Here is a 19,894-nt window from a genome sequence, read left to right as displayed (position 1 = left end):
TACCTTTGGACCTCCATCTCCACCTTGGAAGCAAAATAGGCAGCTTTTTCATAGTCTGAAAGACAGGAAACAAAAAATAATAAATATAAATATATATGAACTTGACAAGATTCCAAGCATGCTCCATCTAAAATCTAAAGAAATGCTGATAGCTACCAAAATAAACTGAAGACTCATTCATAACAAATTGACAGCTTAGGCAATTCTTGCAACAACTTGTGAATTTACATTAAAATATCCTCAGATATAAAATGTAAGAAAAGATAAGCAAAATGTCCCATGTTAAAGTCATTGATTAATTGCCTCAGTCTGAAGCAGCTTTCTTTGTTCTTGATCTTTCAGCAAAGTTTGATGATGGGACCACCCATATTTAACTAGATTTGTTGCATAAAGGATACATTTTTACTCAATGCATTTTTTTTCATACATTGCTGTGAGAGCAAGTTCCCTTTGCTAGTAAATAAAGAAAAAAATAACTAAGTGGTAAACCATTTTCAGTCATGTAAGAAAAATTGTTACAGCCTTTTGTAGCACTTTCACCCAGCTTTATATTACCATTTAGATAAGTTTGATAGCTGACTTGGTGCTGGAGAAAAATTTCAAAACCAACAGCAGTATTTTTCTCCCCAAAATGAAGATACGGCATCATTTGTAGGGCACTGCACTTAAACTCAATATCTAATTAGACTTCAATTGAAATAAAAAATACTGTCTTATTTCTATATATATTTCCATCTTTCCCAACTTAGACAAAATATTCCCCTCCTGTGTATAAAAACTACCTGTTTTATATGCAGACACACTAGTCTCCATCGCCTTCAGCTGCTTGGCATCTGGAGCGGCTGCCTTTACTCTTTCTTTCTGCGCAATTATCTGATCTTTAAGGCTAACTTCTCGCTCTGTCAGGGACTATAAAAACAAAATGACATAACTGAAGGATTTTTGGGCTTTGGACTGTCTTTAATGTAAAAGCCATCACTCAATTACATTTAAAATGAATGTTCTTTATTATATCATCAATATAATATTTCTAAGGTCTCATTCCCATAGACACCAGAAGCCCACATAGATCAACCCAACTCTATGGAAATTCTCACTGATGAAATTAGCTTAACACACCTCCTCTTGTTTCCAGTGTATTGTATTAACACCAGGTATACTGTATTCTTTTCAATGCCAGGAGGAGGCACATCATTCAGTTAAGCTTACTGCACTCTGGAAGATTCCCCACAGAGTTTGATTGACCTATGTAAACAGCTGGTATCCCCAAAGGATATTTAGTCAATTGTGAAAAGCATCATCTTTATATCTTGTTATATAGTAATTACCACATGTTCAGTACACATGAGATGTTACTGTAAAGTAAATATTTCACACTGATTCTACCTTCACTTCCATCCTGAATTTCTCAACATTCAGTTTCATCTGTTTAAGATCTTTCTCCATCTGCAAAACAGACTCCTCCAGTCGGTCTCTGGTCACCCGGCTGTCTTCAGCCGCAGCACAGGTCTAGGACAGAGAAGTGCATGTTCATTTCTCTGCATGCAATATTATTTTCATATAAAGAAACTACAACAGCTTTATAACTTTACAATAATAGGAAGACATGACAACAGCTTTATAACTTTAAAATACGGTAATTTGCCAAACAATTGGACCAAGATTAATTAATTTCATGGAAATGTCATTTTGGTCGAATTGACTAAAATATAGCAATGGAAACCTTTGATATCCTCGGATTGTTTAGGGCATCTGCCAAAACGTCCATCTTACCAGAAGTATTGCATTTTACCTGAAGTGTCACGCAAGATAAGCTGCAATTTTCACCTAACACCTGTTTCAAGCATGTTTTATTCTCCTTTTGAAATCTTATTTTGCTGTGTACAACATGCGCTAACATTACTTGAGATTCAAACAGACGACAATTCATAATTTCTTTCTATTTATTTCCCTCACCTACGATCATTTTCATGATGCGCTTCACAGGTGGGACGAGTTTTTCCTCGGAGACAGGTATTGTAAACAATGCCCGGTCACTTATATTTGAAACCGGTGGCTTATGTGGACTTAAACCAGTTATGTGATCTACGTACACCCTATTTGAACTTTAATATGCCAACTGAAATCAACCGAATTGAGATAATATTTGCCAGTCTGACATCAGTTGTTTTCAACTCACAAGGCTTGCTCGGCATGAAAGTACGTATTTCCGAAGAAAATTCAATCGCCCCTATCAAAGAATACCAACTGGTACTCAAACGGAATTCAGTGTAACTTTAAATTAATTTTAAGTATTTAATTTAAAAATCATGTCATATTAAAACATACTGATCTACGGAGCATACCTGTGCCAATAGACATATCTTGTTGGCACTCCTCCGATTTTCTTACATATATTTATATACACTCGCTGTGCATAAGCATATTGAAAACCCCACTGATACAACCCAAACAAAAAATAAGCATTTAATTGCCATAATTTTCACAAAACAGATGCATTTACAATTTGACGTGAGAATTGGGCAAAGCAAGAAATGAGAGACTGGTCTTATCTGGTCTGCTCCAGCATATACCTAGCGCAAACCACATGTTAATGAAGACAGTCCCATTGTGGGGGAGGAAGGTCACAGGAATGGAGTTCTTCACAGATTACCGAAATAATATCAACGTTTCATGCATCTGGGGAAATAAAAAGTGACTCACATGTAACGTAAATACCCAGTGGGACTCTCAGTGAAGATCTGCTTTTTACTGCCATGTAAGTTACTGTATTTTCTTACAGATAAGGAAGACGTCATTTTTATTGTTGACATATCAGTTATCCATGTAGGTGTATAGCTACGTATTCATCAGATTTTGACAGGGCATGGTATTTGGCGCCAGGAAGTCTGGCCGGTCGATCCCACTGATCTTTCGGTCAGTTGTAGTAAATGTAGGATCTTGCGGTATTGACTTCAAGAACATTTCTCCATCTGCATATATATTTCAATTGAACTTGAAAATAAATTGTTTATTCTTCCCAAACTTTTGTTGCTAGCAAACGCTATACATGGTCTATATGAAGGTGTTTACGACATATCTTACCCACTATCGATATTTGGTTTCATCCAGAACAGACCTTTTTTTAATTCTTCAAAATGCCCCCCACCCGAGTTACAAGGCGTGACGAATTAGTCAGCGAGGGCAAGTCTGCTAAATTAGCACAAATTGTATGTCTATAAGCATTATTATTGTCATCGGTGACAAAGGAAATTACAGGTTCATCTCGCTTCCAGATTAGATTTTCAATTAATTGTTTCTTCCTCATTGATGAGAGCTATTGAAAGAACAACAATTGACAAAGGGCCAAAGCATGCAGCGTCCATTTCACTGGCTTGAATGTGCTGACGATGTGGTCAAACAATCGGAACAAGAAAAAAATTCTGTCGCATGATTTTGACATATGGACTAAACGTTTGAGCCCAGAAAAATTAATTTTATAATATAATTTTTTGGTCGGATTGATTGGACTGGTCAAAATGCTTGGCACATTACCGTAACAGGAAAACATGACAAAAGCTTTATAACTGTACAAGAACAGGAAGATATGACTACAGCTTTATAACTACAGAGAGGGAGAGAAATTCTCCATGTTGTTCAGCTGTGTTTACCTGCTCCAGCTCCCGTTCCATCTCCTGCAGCTGTCTTGGCTCTATGTCTGCAACCAGTGCAGAGCCCATCCTGCCTTTACTGACACGCCCTCCACCGCCACTCATTGTGCCTGCAATAAAAACAGCACTCACTGTCCCAGACAACTTTACCTAATACATGGCAGTTAGTTCTCCAGACAATTTTACCTAATACATGGCAGTTAGTTCTCCAGACTACCTAATATATGGCAGTTAGTTCTCTAGACAACTTTACCTGCCACATGTCAGCCATTTTAGTCAAATTTTTAATGTGACCTATTTAGAAACTTGCACCCCCTCCCCGGAAAAAAAAAAAAAAAAAACTGTAAGTTAGCTATTTGGAAATTAACAACATTTTATTTTCAAACTTAAATGCTGATTTTTCTAATCTAGCTTATTCAGTAAAATGATAATAAAATTACATATATAAAGAGACAATTTTATATGTTATCAGAAGGAATGACAGTCACATGAATTCTTTCAATGCAAAACAGCAAATATCCAAACCATTAAGTTTTATGTCTGAACAGGCAGTGGTACTCAGCAAAGCTGAACTCACTGCAGTTTCTCACCATTATTTTTACTGGTGAAAAAGTTGCTAAGATACTGAACAAAAACATAAACGCACGAAACTAAAATGGTCAGTTAAAATGGATAATTATGAAATATGCCGAAGTTGACGGTTTATTTGTGAATTGATGGAATTGTATTGATCAAGTATGGTGGTCTGGCTTCACTTGGATGCTCCCCGTGAGTATACTTAAAGGTTTAGTTTTTCCACCCATAAGACTAATGGAGCACGACCGAGTGAAGGTCAATCTGCATGACCAATACACAGACACTCCTTACAGTCTAGGCAATAAAAGGACACACCAAAATGTGCATTTCTGTCACTTGTCAACATGCCACAGATGTCTTAAATCATGAGGGAGCGTGCCATCGGCATTGCTCAATGCTGGCTTGTTGGTAACAGATGTTGCAGCATGCCTGAATGTGCATCAATCCACTGTCAGCCGTCTGAGAACATGCTTCAGAGACACTGGTAGCATTAGGAACCGCCCACATATCCGCCGACCATGTGTTACCACACCCGATATGTTGCCCATCGAACACCTGACGGATGTTCTGGGTCAGCTTTTTTGCCATCATGTTCCAGCTCCCGAAAATGTTCTCCAACTGCAAGTAGCACTCCAGAAGGAATGGGATAATGTCCCTCAGGCCACTATTGACAACTTAGTGATGCCCATGCAGTGCCAGTGTACTGCTCTGTGTGAAGCTGATGTTGGCCATACTTGTTATTAGTGTCTGATGTGAAATCAGGATGTTGACCCCCATGGTGTAGTTGATGCCCTAACTCTTGGCCTATGCATTTAAACTTCCTGTAATGCTCTCAAAGTGATGTCTATTTGAGGAAAATATGCTGTTAATGTTGGCCATATACTCTAGTTCCATACATGAAAATAAATCAACATATTCTTTCGTGCGTTTATATTTTTGTTCAGTGTAGTTGTCTGATGCTCTACCATGACTTGATGTTTAAATAAACTAAAATAATCATGGCATCAGGTGCTGCTACGATTACTAATAGCCTCGTAAGACTACTGTGCTCGAAATCTAAACAGCCACTTGTAAAAGTGTTTTTGGATTTTCCTGCCCAGCAGACAAAACATTTTACTTCAAAAGTTGCAGGGATGAATGATCTGCTTTGCTTCCTCACACATGGACCACTTGCTTCCACGGCCATGGTTGTATAAACCAAGTTACTAGATACCCAAACCACAGGTTTCACATTGATTAACCTTGATTCGGCAGGGTGGGAATTCTCTAAAACAAACCGAGAGCAAGGTCTACTTTTGAAGTGACAAAATCGAAAACAATTGGTGCTTCATCCTGAATTATATTGGTTTGTACTATCAGATAAGACACGGACTCACAAGCCCAACTTTTCAGAATATCCGTGTCATTAATTTTGCCTTCATAACTAAAAAATTTTCTGCATAGCCAGCTGGGACGCATAGCCATGCTAATATTTCCATCCATTTATGAAACGATGCATAAATTACAGGAACACTGCATCTGTGTAGACCTTCTACAATGTGTTATTTTGAGACTGAGCGCAACTAACCGATGTATCAGTAATAGTATCAGTCCATAGTAATACCTTATTGAATTGTTTTTTGACATTATATTGTTGTTAAACACTTCAAATATCAGTATTTGTAATTGTGATATTCCTGTAAATTAAAATATTCTCTTGACTAGCTACATAATCAAATAAAATTACATTATGTGTGATTGTGAACATAAGTCTTCACTTCATGTGGCGTTCCAACTATAGTAGGGTTCAAGGTTATAAGTGTACTTCCAGACGAGCAAATATTGCGTTGTGTTTGCTAAGGCATCAAGTTAGCAGGTGGGTGCAATCATCATCGCATGTAGCAAGCCATTGCTATGCTTGCATGCAGTTGCAATTTGCAGTGCTTTTGAGTTCTTGAGTCCTGACTGATCAATAAGACCTCCCCTCTTCAACATGATCACATCATCTGACTGATCAATAAGATCTCCCTTCAGTGTAACTACATTACCTGACTGATTAATAAGACCCGCCTTCAATGTAACTACATTACCTGACTGATTAATAAGACCCGCCTTCAATGTAACTACATTACCTGACTGATTAATAAGACCCGCCTTCAATGTAACTACATTACCTGACTGATTAAGGATGTAATTAACAGGGGTAGCTATCTTCTAAACCGCCCAAGATATACCAACATGTTACATATCAATAGAAAGCTTATTTCAACAGCTCTTCATATCATATCCTTATTTTATTATGTAATCGTTATGTAATGAGATATAATGTTTAATAGGTGTGCTCAACATGATCTTTACACCTTAAAAACTAGAAGTCCACTACAAATGGACATGTGTAGACAGCTTGACTTGTGAGCCCTCACTGGGATCAACAAGAATGCGCCTCAAATTAGCGATATCTGTTAAATTAGCAGAGATATCAAAATAAACCTGGTTTCCAGTTCAACGAGACCCCCTAGCCTAGCTAAAGCACGTGTAAGTTGAAAACAGAGCTGATGTTATGAAATCCCAGACACACGATTTCAGACAAACCTTAGATCTAATGAATGAATGCCAGCTTTCATCGGTTGAGAGTTCTAATTAATTTTGACACTGGTCTAAATCGTTGTCTTGAAGCCATAAACTGAAGCGGAGAAATCAGCCTTTTAGTGCTCCCCGGAGATTCCAACATTATATAATCAGTGAGCTGCATTGGCAAGCTGAGAAATTTAGTTACTTATACTCAGTCATATGGCAACTGGCTGAAAAACGTAACGTCATGGCGGTTATTTGAAACTTTTCAGTGAGTCCGCGCCACGAAGTAGCGCCGTTTCTGGACATCTGCGATGGCTGACGTGAAAAACCGTACCTTGCAAATAAAATCCTTTTAAAAACAAACCAGGGCATTTTGAGTTGTGATTTTGTAAAGATGATAAGAAAAGTTTATGCTCTTACTCATGATTTCAAAGGATTACTGAAACATCCACAAATTTAAATGAATTAAGTTCACGATTTTGAATTTATGAAAAAAAATCGATCCCAAAATGACTCTCGTAGGAGGTGGGACTATATTGCGAGAAAAAAAGTTGCAAGCCTGAATTTTTTTCATTTTTAGATATGAGTTAAAATATCATCCAAAGTTTATGATTTTGACGGGAATAGTTTGCACACTCTCTAGTGTGGTCACACGGTTCCCTAATCCAACATTCAACAAAAAATCTTGAAAAAAATGGCGCTTCTCGATACCTATGCCAAACTATGAAATAATTCAATCTAAAAACCGTTAAAGGTTACATATTTTATTCACATTTAATTGCAACTAACCTGAAATCGATGCTGAAACGCACACATCCAGTTTGAACTAGTTTCAGTGAGTATTTTTTATGAACAACCTTCACCTATTCTTGATGCGTGATATGCAAAAGGCAAACATGTGCTTGTGGATATGCATTTGAAATATTGGACCACTTGTGTATGATATTATTAATGAGAATTTATCATTTTTTGAAAGGCCTTACCTAAGGAAAGGGTTTGGATTTACGTAATCTAATATCATTTATGCAGGAGATTATATGTTGACCTACATATGTATAGGGTTTGCGTAAACAAATTGGAGTGAACACGTGTAAAGAAGTGAGAGAGGCGGACAAATGTGGATCTGCTGCGGGTTGTGGCTTAACTCTAGAACAGAAAAGGATGACAAACATTTAACAAAGGTAATTCTGGTTCATGATAACGTTTGTAAAGCAGGCCTTCTAAAGTAAAACGCAATTCATGCATCATGATGTTTAGTTTAACTATCATTTCAATGGCATATGGGTTTACCATGTACCGGTATGATGTACCTCAGTGTATTTTAAAATTGCTCAGTTAGCTCTTTTCTTTATTGTTATTAATTTCATTACTATTATTGTCAGCTTCTTTATTTCTCATTATTTCAGAATTCACAGATGAGGAGCTTTTCTGCCTGTATATGCCAATATGTTTTCTGGCATGCTTATAACCTGTTCATGGCAGATGGGATGAGAGAAAACAGTTTTCTTATTTTATCTGTACAGCAAGCTTCTCAACAATGATCAAACTACAATTAAATTAGCGATACTTTTTTGTTTCACATACAAATAAAAGCCTGAAAGCGATATATTAAAAAGGACTTTAGATTTATGCATTTCTGAGTTTTGTTTAACTTATAAATTGAACTTTACATTCAATGCATGATAGTTTTTATTCTGGGTGTAACTCGCCAATTTAAGATTGTAAGTATATCTTTGCCCTTTAGTTTCTCCTTTGATCAGCACCAAATATATATATTAAAATAAAAAATATACAAGCTTAAAAATATGGAATTGTTAGAAAAGTAATATAAGTGAATTCTACAGTCACGAGTCTCACGACACACTTTTACTAACGGAAATATGTTTGACTTATATATGTACCCTGATACAAATAAAGTGTCACTGCCAGAACGTGTACTGTTCATTCCATGGTAAACAGTGAAAAATTTGTAAACAAAGTAAATATAAATTTCCCATGGAAAGCGTACTTGGTTGACCCAGGTGCAAATCTCCAAAAAGTATCCAAAATGTATCAAAGATACCAGTGCCACATTCCAAATTTGTACGGCTCAGTCCATTTTTGTAAAAGAAAGAATTGAGGGGGACAGCTCAGTAACAGGTACTGAGATTTTTGTATAAATAATTTCAAATACGATTTTAAATCTTTTGAGTATTTGCAAAAAATATCAAGATTTACATCGTTTCATTTCATGCAACTTTAAGTAATCAAATTTATGGCAAGTGTCTGCTACAAACTGAACTCCCCTACATCAAGTGGAAATGTGTCAAAGACGTGTGCAGTGCTAAATTCTGAAGTCGTTTTGTTTGCTGAAATTTGATAATGGAAATAAACAACAGAGATTGAGACCTAATACGTAAAGGTGAACAAATTGGATACTCTGATGCTAAGTCGATTTTTCATTCAAAATTGTGCAGACTGCTGTATGACGACAAATTTCGTGAAGAACTCTCATCGCCAGTACAGAACTGCAGGTGCGATAATGATAAAAATCGTCGTCTTTGAATTAAGACATCCGAGAAGGTAAAAGTGATTTTAACACATTGGTTTTTGATTATAATTATTGGAAATATAGTTTTGTTACTGAAATAAAAGATAAGTACTTTGATTTTCGATATTTGAAAAAGTCAGCAGACCTTCACTTGCTTCTGTATTGGAAAAAATGACGTCAGAATATGGCTGACATCTAGCGGAATAGGGTCAAAAACGCACTTCAACAGCTGGCAAAAAAAAGTTGCCAGAATAAATTCTGATGAAACTTGGTAGGTTTATTTTGCGTATTAAAAGTCATCTTCTATCGACTGGAATAAGGTGCACACTCTCTGTGATAGGAGATATCTCAAAATGTTACGGTGTTGCTATGGATAATAATCGGCATGTTGGCCGACTTTGTCGAGTTACATTTCCTTCATTTCACTTTGATTCTGGGTAAATCTCACACTTACAGACGCGTGATAAACTCTGCTACCATGTCTTAATTTTTCATAAGCACCAACAGAGGTAATAAAGTACAATTCTTTCATTTCCGCGTTGGTTGCGAAATTTACAAAATTTCAACCGCGACGTCATCTCAGCGCACGCGCTCCGTTCTGAATATCTTCCTACGCGCAGCCAGTTGCCATATGACTGTACTGGTTCAGCCCTCTACTCACTGCCTGTGTAACTGTCACTATATCTTTCATCCATTTTCAACATTATTATTGAACATTTTCAACCAGAGGCCCCCTCCATGCATTGACAGCAGCCACCATGTTAGTCGTGAAGTCAGCCTTCTTCACCACGTGACACCTAGGGGGAGTGCCTTTGCCCATATACGTCTTATCTATATGTCTGCTTTTTAAAGCTTTAATAGATCGTCAGAATTAAGTTCACTGATAAATTCAAAATGAAAAGTATTGTTTGGCAAGTGAAAGCGGGACGTTACTCACAGAATGTGAAAGGCTTAGCAGCAATCTAGTACGGGAAATATACAGCTGCACAGTGGAGCTGCCAATCAAACACATATATGGACAAGTGTGACCTACTTTAAAATTCAGACACGCTACCACAGGGGTAAATCAGCAATTAGGCTAAAATTACGGGTTTATGTGTAAACTTCCATTATTTTAAGATAGGCTGCTATGTAGTTGATATTTCATCTATCTAATACTGACAAATTCAGAAAAACACCCAAATTTTGACAATTTACTGTTAATTACTACCTTAATAAGACCCGCCTTCAATGTAACTACATTACCTGACTGATTAATAAGACCCGCCTTCAATGTAACTTCATTACCTGACTAATTAATAAGACCCGCCTTCAATGTAACTATATTACCTGACTGATTAATAAGACCCCCCTTCAATGTAACTACATTAGCTGACTGATCAGGAAGTTCCCCTTCAATGTAACTACATTACCTGACTGATTCGGGCATGTTCAGAATAGGAGTTATTGTTTTAGCTGAATCGATGCATCTGAACGGGGATTCTCGCTTAGGCCTAGTCAATGTTATCAGTTTAATTGTCTGGCATGCCCTCTACCAAAGCAACCTGAACAACATAATGGGCCACAAAGTTTTCCCAACTTTTCAATTACATTCAGTTATGAAAGGGTGTGACAGACAATGAAGCTCATTACACAGACTAAGATTCCCCTGCAATGTGACCACATTACCTGACTGGTCAATGAGATCCCCCTTCAGTGTAACCACACGAAAGCGTTGTTTCCCATATGCGATGCGCGTGGCTTGCTCCAGGTCACTGGCCACTAGTGTGTCCCTCAAGGCAAAGTAAAAAGCTGTCCTGATGCTGTCATCTCCCACTCTCACCAAATCAAAAAGCCTTGGAACATTCTCTGGACTAAAATAAAACAGGCCAATAAAAGAGATGCAACATAAATATGTGGCATGATTAAGACTGGGCTCCCAAAAACCTATCATACTAGCAGGATATATCTAACTCCAAGGTGATTCTTGCTTAATTGAATTCAGTTTAAGCAGCATAAATGTCTGTCATGCCAACTAAGGGACCATTCCCAGACCCTATCGTACTAACTGTGGATCGATCTATCTCTGAGGGGATTCTTGTTAAACTGCAATTTACTTGGGTGGCTTTGATGTCTGTCACACCTACTGAAGCTGCTACGGGTAATTAATTATCATTTGGAAGCTCCAATAAGTGTGCCAGACATCTAAGCTGCTTAAGCTGAAATCAATTTAATGAGAAACCCCTTGGAGATGGATGGATCTGGTTAGATCCACCTAGGTATGGGAACCCAGTCTGAAGCTGCTAGTGGGGTAATTAACTTTCATGTCAAATAAAAGGATAACAACTCTTCGTATGAGAACTGCATTTCACAGTAAATGCATTGTAAAGAACTCATAGAAATATAATGTATTCTATTTTACCATAAAAAAATGACAGTTATAGCAATTATTCTGAAATCTGTGCTTGCCATCGAACCACGTGACCTCCATAGATGACTATACTCTTAAGAGATTATTACAAAAGAGCAAACTTTATATATAAAAAAAAGGAACTAACTATGAATATAGAAATGGATTCATTAACCATTGGTAAATGTAGGAAAGTTGCCGTTTACCCCCAGGAAAATTCAGTTTTTGACCAAAATGAACAGCTGTTATCCTTTTAAATTAAATGCTATTTAGCAAGCAATCTTTTGGAGATAGATCGTTCCTGCTAGTACCATAGGGTATGGGAATGGTCCCTAAGAGTGAAAATAATGGAACAAAATTGATACTTGGTTATTAGAGATCATATACTGCAACAAGGGTATGCAACATTTCATTATTTGCTAATAGACATAAGAAGCATTAATTTAGTTGTCCAAATCACAGCCTGATGGGAAAACTGCCTACAGCCCCCCGTCACACTTATTCGAATCAGCAGGAATCAAGCAGAACAAGCCGAAATGAAGAATTTACAAAATTTGTACTACATTCGGGAAGAAATTTCAAATTGACCTAAATTCTTGTAAGAATGCCTTTGGAATACTTGGAATGCGCTTGAATCCGCCTGGAATGATTCAAGCAAATGCAGCTCAAATGTAGTTGGAAAACTAGGAATATCGATAATGCTGTCAGAATATTTAGAATACACTTTGAATGCCCTACGAGTGTAGTTTGATTGCTGGCTGAAATAGGATTTCAGCAGCCATCGAGATGCATTCGAGTTGCATTTCAGCTCTTTCTAGCTGTCTTGCCATTTTGGTTCTCCCTAGAACGCAATCAGAATGTTTCGAATGCTATCGGAATGCCCTAATAATATTTCGAATGCAGTCCTAGTGCAGTTAGAATATAGCCTAGTGGGATTTTTGAAAAAAGGCTCTGCATAAGAAGCAAGGGGCATTTTGGGGTAAAAGTTGGGGACCAGGCTTATTGGCATAAATTTGGCATGCTGAATCCAATTAAACCGGTTCCCAAGCAAAAATTAGTGTTTTTAACTGTCTAATTTGCAAAAAAAAAAACAAAATGGCCGCCAGAGATATTGCAGAAAATTGGAAACCTGTGTCATTTTGTTTTTTCGCAAATTAGACAGTTAAAAACGCAAAATTTCTCTTGGGAACCGGGTTAATCGGATTCAGCATGCCAAATTTATGCCAATAAGCCTGGTTCCCAACTTTTACCCCAAAATGCCCCTACTATTCATATTTTGTGGAAATCCCACTAGACGAATACTATTCAAATGTCATTCGATAATTTTCCTCTTGGAATGCACTTCGGAAGTTTTTAACATGAGCAAAACATTCGGGCCGGCCACAAGAATGGGTAAAAATATTTGGAATGCACTCGGAATTTTTAGAATGCTCTTGGAATATCCAAGAACGCACAAAGAATTGTCTTTCCGACGGCATTCTTGCTCATTTCACCTCTAGTGTGATGGGGATATAAAGGAGAATACTTATGAATATATAGATAAGCAACAATACAATACGATAAAACACTAATGATACTGCACAGTTATAGCTGGAATATTTACGTTTTAATTCTTTTATTAACATGTTCTCTCCATTTCTCCATCTTGTCCAGCCCCATGAAGGTGGCACTGCCAATGTTGTTTTTCTTCAGGAACTCCACACAGCACTGCGCTGTGTTGATGCTGTCAACCACCACGTTGTCTAAGGAACCACAGGCTGTGGAGATAGCAATGTCATATTTCTCATCTATGGCGCCCAGGTCCCCCTACAATCAAGAGTACAGACATCAGTGGAAGGGCTGACCAAAAACACGTCTTTGCTCTAGCTGAAGCAAAATGTCAAATTCTTTGTAATCAATTTCAGTATATATATCAGTATCATACTAAAGGATCAGAGAGGCGATACTGCCTCCGGATATTGTACCACCAGCTGGAGTAAGCGCAACCACCACCACCACCTGTGCTGTGATTAACAAAATTTACCAATTGCAATCAACCACTTCTCAAAATATGCCAAAAGAACTGCATAGCCTTTGTAAAAATGGTTTGATCAACCAGTTTTGGAGACATAACGGACAGAAAACTTGCAAAGTTCAGTTCATGGTAAAAAATAGGTCAAAGGTAAATTTCAAGGTCACAGATTGTCAGTATATGACTTCCCATTCAAGTTCAATAGTAGCAATGAGCATATCTCTGCCAGTTTTGCAGATACAGAGACAGAAAAGTTACAAAGTTCAGTTCACGGTGAAAAGTAGGTCAAAGGTCAATTTCAAGGTTGCAGTTAGATTGCCAGTTTATGACTTCCTATTCAAGTTCAATAGCAACTATGGGCATATCTCTGCCAGTTTTGGAGATATAAAGGAACAAAATCTTGCAAAGACAGTTCATGTTGAAAAGTAGGTCAAAGGTCAATTTCAAGGTCACATTTAGATTGCCAGTATGTGACTTCCTATTCGAGTTCAATAGTAACTATGGCCCTATCTCTGCTAGTTTTGGAGATATAAGGGACTGAGATGTTGCAACGTTCAGTTCATAATAAAAAGTAGGTCAAAGTTTAATTTCAAGGTCAGAGTAAGATTGCAAGTATATGACTTCCTATTCAAATCAATAGAAACAATAGGCAAAACTGATTTTTGGAGGTATAATGGATGAAAAATTTGCAAAGTTAAGTTCATGGTAAAAAGTAGGTCAAAGGTCAATTTCAAGGTCACAGTAAGGTAGCCAGTAAATGACTTCCTATTCAAGTTCAATAGTAACTATGGGCATATCTCTGCTAATTTGAGAGTATTTCACATTTTATTCTTACCACTGAATATTGCGACATTGTACTTTTTGATATAGCGTAATTCCTAAACCATATCGAAACAAAAAAAGGACTCTATCTTCAGTATTGCACTTGACAAGTTCTACAAAATGCAAAAACATTGGTCTACAGCATTTAGGGTTTGAGAATTAGGGAGAGTTTTCAGTTTTGCCATTAGATTTTCTAATGGCTGCTTCTCCCGTGAAAATGCACTGATTGACCCAAAACTCTAGAAAATGAAAGAAGTCCCTAATTGTAACCCCCAATGTAATATGAGAGCTTAGGTCTGTGTAGTTTCTGAAAATTGGCACAAAAATTTTTTTTTTTTGCAAAATATTCCCATTTTTAGAAAATTTCGGCCCATTTGACCTTGAAATAAAGGTCAAATCCAAGGGCATATTTGGAATCTTCACATATGACTTTGGGCCAGACTTCTATATAAATTTTTCCCATAGTTCCTTTGGTTTGGGAGATATTTTGCATTAAATTTTCCAAAATTTTGACAAGGATACATTTCAACGAGCGTCACGCCCAGGCCATTGCACCGATTGAGACAAAAAAAGCAGGGGGTTCAAGTTGAGATTATAGGTGACCTAAATCCAAGAGATGGGGGCACCGGTCCTTGCGGTCTAGGAGAAGAGTGGTAACGGTGACTTGTATCCAGCGCCAGAACGCGTAGCCGCAGGAGCCGTACGAGACGGGTCGGGACTTAAACCATGAGTACCGCCAGTGTACACGCTGGTGGTAATAATTATATTATCAATGAGCATTGTAATAATCCATTTGCACTCACTAACAATAACATGCTATATCCACAGAGGCTAACTGAGAAATAAGAAATGAGAATCAAGGTGTAATTTGTGAAAGTTTTTTGGAGCAAGATCATCATGAAATTTAAAGGTACATATGAACCAAGCATTGGTGAAGCGTGGATTCCCAGCAACATATACCGACAGAGTCAATGAAAACACATCATTTATTTATCAAATAATATTTTTAAGTTCCTTTGGCACATTAAGAAAATAACAGTTTTCATGTGAAATATGAAATAGTGATCAGCCCACTCTCTTATGACCAAACAATTGCATTTGTACTCGTTTATATGGTTGGAATCGATTCTCGGTAAAAAAGTACAAGAAAGTTTTCTGATGCATTTTCACTGACTGTCAGTATATATATATAAACCACTTCTACTACTTTCTTATACGACTCAAATAAATTTGACATGCCAAGGGATAAACTGAATAAATCACTCGATCAGCCATATAAGAGCTTTAGACTGCTCCTTTCTGTCCTATTGATATACAGCATAGAATGCTAGTAGAAAAATCTGTTCAAATATAATTTTTTTTTTTTGGAAAATTAAACAATGCCTTTTGGTAATTCTCTTAGTTATTCTACTTGAAACTGTATGCTGGCATTTGATTGACTTTTTGTGGCAAAAAAATGACTTCATATGCATCTTTAAATGCCCAATCAGTTCCTGTTTTTCTATATTAAACAATCCCTCTCTCTTCTTTACCTTACAGATATTTATCTTTTCTTTGAAGACTCCACATAGGCACAGAAGGCCATTTTCATTTAATGTTTAGGAAAATTAAATGGAACATATAAAAATTAACTGGCCATAAAGTAGATATAACTAAGTGCTACTTAGTGCCAAACATGGTTTAACAAATTGGGCCCAGGTTGATAGCCAAGGCTACCTTAACCACAATAAGAGTCTGGTCCTAATGGACCACTACAATCCTACTGAAACTACTACGACGCTTAGAAATGTGTTTAGGAGCTAAACACTGTTTTTACAGTGTAGACAAAGTTGGGACTACTATGAATTTGTCCATGTTCCACTGCCGTCATAGATATTTCTTATAATGGACCACTATGAACCTAATGGACCACCACCCACAGGTTGGAATTCCTTACCAGTCTGCCACGGATACCTGGTATCTTGCCTTGTTTTTTGGCTTCAGTGAGAGCAGCTAACACCCGACTCTTGCTGCTACTGGCCTGCATGGAGCTGCGTACCTCTTCTACCTTGAGACGGCGTCTCTGGACCTACAGGGACAGACGTAACTATATACCCACTACATAAACTGAGAGAAGATATTGCCTATTATCTCATGTTCAAATTATAGCACATGCTTCTTATGTTGCTAATTTAACAAGGCAGCAAAGCTGTCAAATGTACAGACAAAAAAAACAGAAAATAAAGATGCAAATAAGTGAAAAATTAAATTTTCACAAAAAACTGTTAAATTGCCAGAAAAATTTACCAAACAGACTGCATTGCCTATTGAAGCTGTATGTTAGACCCATGTTTCTTTCCTGTAAGTTTGAGAACAGTAAGTGACATGATTTCCCTTAAATGGTCATCATAGGAGCAGTGCCCAAAATAGGGGTTTCTTCAAATTTTGATGCAACATGTTGAACAGCATGATGACAATCAAATGTTATTAATAAAATATTAGTAACATGGACATTCAGAAAATGTGACAAGCAAAAGTCTTCAAGATCATGGAACTTTAAAGTCACACCTTGTAAATGCCAATATGTGAAAAATTAAATTTTCACAAAAAACTGTTTAACTGCCAAAAAAAAAAAAAAGAAAAAAAAAATACCAAACAGACTGCATTGCCTACTGAAGCTGTATTTTAGTCCCAGGTTTCTTTCCTGTAAGTTTGAGAACAGTAAGTGACATGATTTTCCTTAAATGGTCATCATGGAAGCAGTGCCCAAAATAGGGGTTTCTTCAAATTTTGATGCAATATTACATAATGTTTAACAGCTTAATGACCATCAATTTTTAATTATAAAATATTTGTATCACAGATATTCAGAAAATGTGACTAGCAAAGGTCTTCAGGCCCATGGAACTTCAAAGTCACACCTTGAAAATGCCAAAATGTAAACAAGACAGCACTGTTCTGAAATGGGTTTATTTCCATTTTTAACACTTTTTTAACATAAAACAAAATAAACATTTTCCTGCCATTTTTATATGACCAACTAAGAAAATTGATGAGATGGGAAAACTATCAATAGAACAGTGTTAAATGTCCAATTTCCTCCATTCTGAGATTCTGAACATAGTGGATGATTGAATCTGACAAACTGCAATGATATGAGTTTATTTCCATTTTTGACACTTTATTACATAATACATGATAACAAGTTTACCATGTTTTTTACATAATCAACTAACAATGTTGTAAAGATGCAGGAAATATCAAACAAACACTTTTAGGCATCTTATTAGTTAAATAATGAGACTGTTAACATGCCTAATAATTGAATCTGAAGACATGTGAAAAAACAGTATAACTTCTAAAATAATGGCCCGATTATGCTGATTTTCGAACTCATCCTGCGTTTTAGTAAGATTGACCACTCCTGTGAGTATAATTACAATTGGCCAATCCGTTTTTCTTATATTGTGTTATCAGTGTTGCATTTATATTGAAAATAGTGAAAAAACAGCATAAATTCCCTAAAAATGGCCCAATCATGCTGATTTTCGAACTTGACCTGCGTATTATGAATATTCATCAGTTCTGTAAGTTTCAAGTCAAAAGGTAAAATGGTTTTCTACTTATCGTGTTATCGGTGCTGCATATATGCTGAAAAAAGTGAAAAAACAGCATAAATTCCCTAAAAGTGACCCAATCATGCTGATTTTCGAACTCGACCTGCGTATTATGAATATTCATCAGTTCTGTAAGTTTCAAGTCAAAAGGTAAAATGGTTTTCCACTTATCGTGTTATCGGTGCTGCATATATGCTGAAAAAAGTGAAAAAACAGCATAAATTCCCTAAAAGTGACCCGATCATGCTGATTTTCGAACTTGACCTGCGTATTATGAATATTCATCAGTTCTGTAAGTTTCAAGACAAAAGGTAAAATGGTTTTCCACTTATCGTGTTATCGGTGCTGCATATATGCTGAAAAAATTGAAAAAACAGCATAAATTCCCTAAAAGTGACCCGATCATGCTGATTTTCGAACTTGACCTGCGTATTATGAATATTCATCAGTTCTGCAAGTTTCAAGTCAAAAGGTAAAATGGTTTTCCACTTATCGTGTTATCGGAAAAAGTGCACGGCGACGACGGCGACGACAGACGCAGATGATGGCTATATGTACAGACACATCTGTGTCTGTACATAAAAATGAACATAATCACTTTAGAAATTGTACCAAATGTTGAATCAAGAATTTTGTAACCTGTACTCCTGATTTCATAACCTGACTGCCTTGTCCAAACTGACCAGTTTCACTGTTAAGCCCATCCAGTCAAACATCTACAGAAGGACAAGCATGTCCACAATAGTGTAGTGGTTCTACAAGTTCCCCTCACCTCAGCTGTTAGTTGATTTTCTAAAGCTGTTGCAGCCCCCAAATCCTTCTTTGTTTTCTGTAGTGCTGCCTCTGTCTCTGGTATACTTCTCTCTAGAAGCTTTACTGACCTAAGCAAAAAAAAAAAAAAAAAAAAATGAATGGAAGCCCCTCGTCATATGTCACATCAGTGTCAGGAACACCACAGAGTAAAGAACAAAATCAATTTTAAGATAGCTTAAAGAAGATTAGTCATTTTGTCTACATTTGTTTGTAAATTTTCAGATGAATTCCAAATAAGTCAATCAGAAGATACAGATAAAGATATAGTTAAAATTTCAGATGGGAAAAGAAGCAAAATGGCTTGATTACACTAGGTTACAAAAGAATTAGAAAAACTGTCTCTCCTTATTATAAATTTAGATGATAACTGACTTACTCTTTCCTTTCACTGATTGTTTTGGTAGCTGTTTCAAGGCCATTTTCCATATCTCTGAGCTTGTTGGTCTCTGACTTCTGGTTGCTCAGATATATGTCCAGCTCTGACTGGGCCACCTCATACTGAAATAATCAAACTCAGATATAAATGTCCAGCTCTGACTGGGCCACCTCATACAGAAATAATCAAACTCATATAAAAGTTCAGCTCAGACTGGGCCACCTCATACAGAAATAATCAAACTCATATAAAAGTTCAGCTTTGACTGGGCTGCCTCATACAGAAATAATAGAACTCAGATATAAAAATGTCCAGGCCCCCGTTTCACAAAGAATCTTAAATCCGTAGTTGACTAGCTCGAGCTGAGTGACCTAGCTAGGTCGACTGCACTGCAGTCGACTAGGAGTGTTTCACAAAGAATCAAACGTTTGAGCTTGGTGTGCTTTCCGTAGTCGACGCGCACGCGAAACTCTTCGAGAAAAGGAGGTGTAAAATTTCTGAAGTTTCACAAGACATGACGTTTCATGACCTCTTTCGGCCGAGAATGATCGTTTATCAACAATAAAGATCAGTCAAAA

General features: G+C 36.9%; 1 protein-coding gene across 3 annotated transcripts in view; it reads right to left on the bottom strand.

The window, feature by feature from the left end:
- LOC106151646 (structural maintenance of chromosomes protein 4) overlaps nucleotides 1-19,894 on the bottom strand; it is an 83,121-nt gene that overhangs the window by 28,636 nt on the left and 34,591 nt on the right. For all 3 annotated transcript variants that reach the window (XM_086997407.1, XM_086997409.1, XM_086997408.1), the window contains 9 exons: nucleotides 19,317-19,438; nucleotides 18,900-19,008; nucleotides 16,468-16,599; nucleotides 13,302-13,504; nucleotides 10,978-11,162; nucleotides 3,651-3,760; nucleotides 1,387-1,509; nucleotides 783-909; nucleotides 4-55 (listed from right to left, as the gene is read on the bottom strand). In XM_086997407.1, the coding sequence (XP_086853533.1) occupies nucleotides 4-55; nucleotides 783-909; nucleotides 1,387-1,509; nucleotides 3,651-3,760; nucleotides 10,978-11,162; nucleotides 13,302-13,504; nucleotides 16,468-16,599; nucleotides 18,900-19,008; nucleotides 19,317-19,438 (1,163 nt within the window). The remainder of the gene's footprint in view (nucleotides 1-3; nucleotides 56-782; nucleotides 910-1,386; nucleotides 1,510-3,650; nucleotides 3,761-10,977; nucleotides 11,163-13,301; nucleotides 13,505-16,467; nucleotides 16,600-18,899; nucleotides 19,009-19,316; nucleotides 19,439-19,894) is intronic.

Source organism: Lingula anatina, chromosome 10, assembly GCF_051362555.1.
Source record: "Lingula anatina isolate TDL-2025a chromosome 10, LinAna3.0, whole genome shotgun sequence".
NCBI classification, from domain to species: domain Eukaryota; kingdom Metazoa; phylum Brachiopoda; class Lingulata; order Lingulida; family Lingulidae; genus Lingula; species Lingula anatina.
This window is presented reverse-complemented; position numbering and strand designations above follow the sequence as displayed.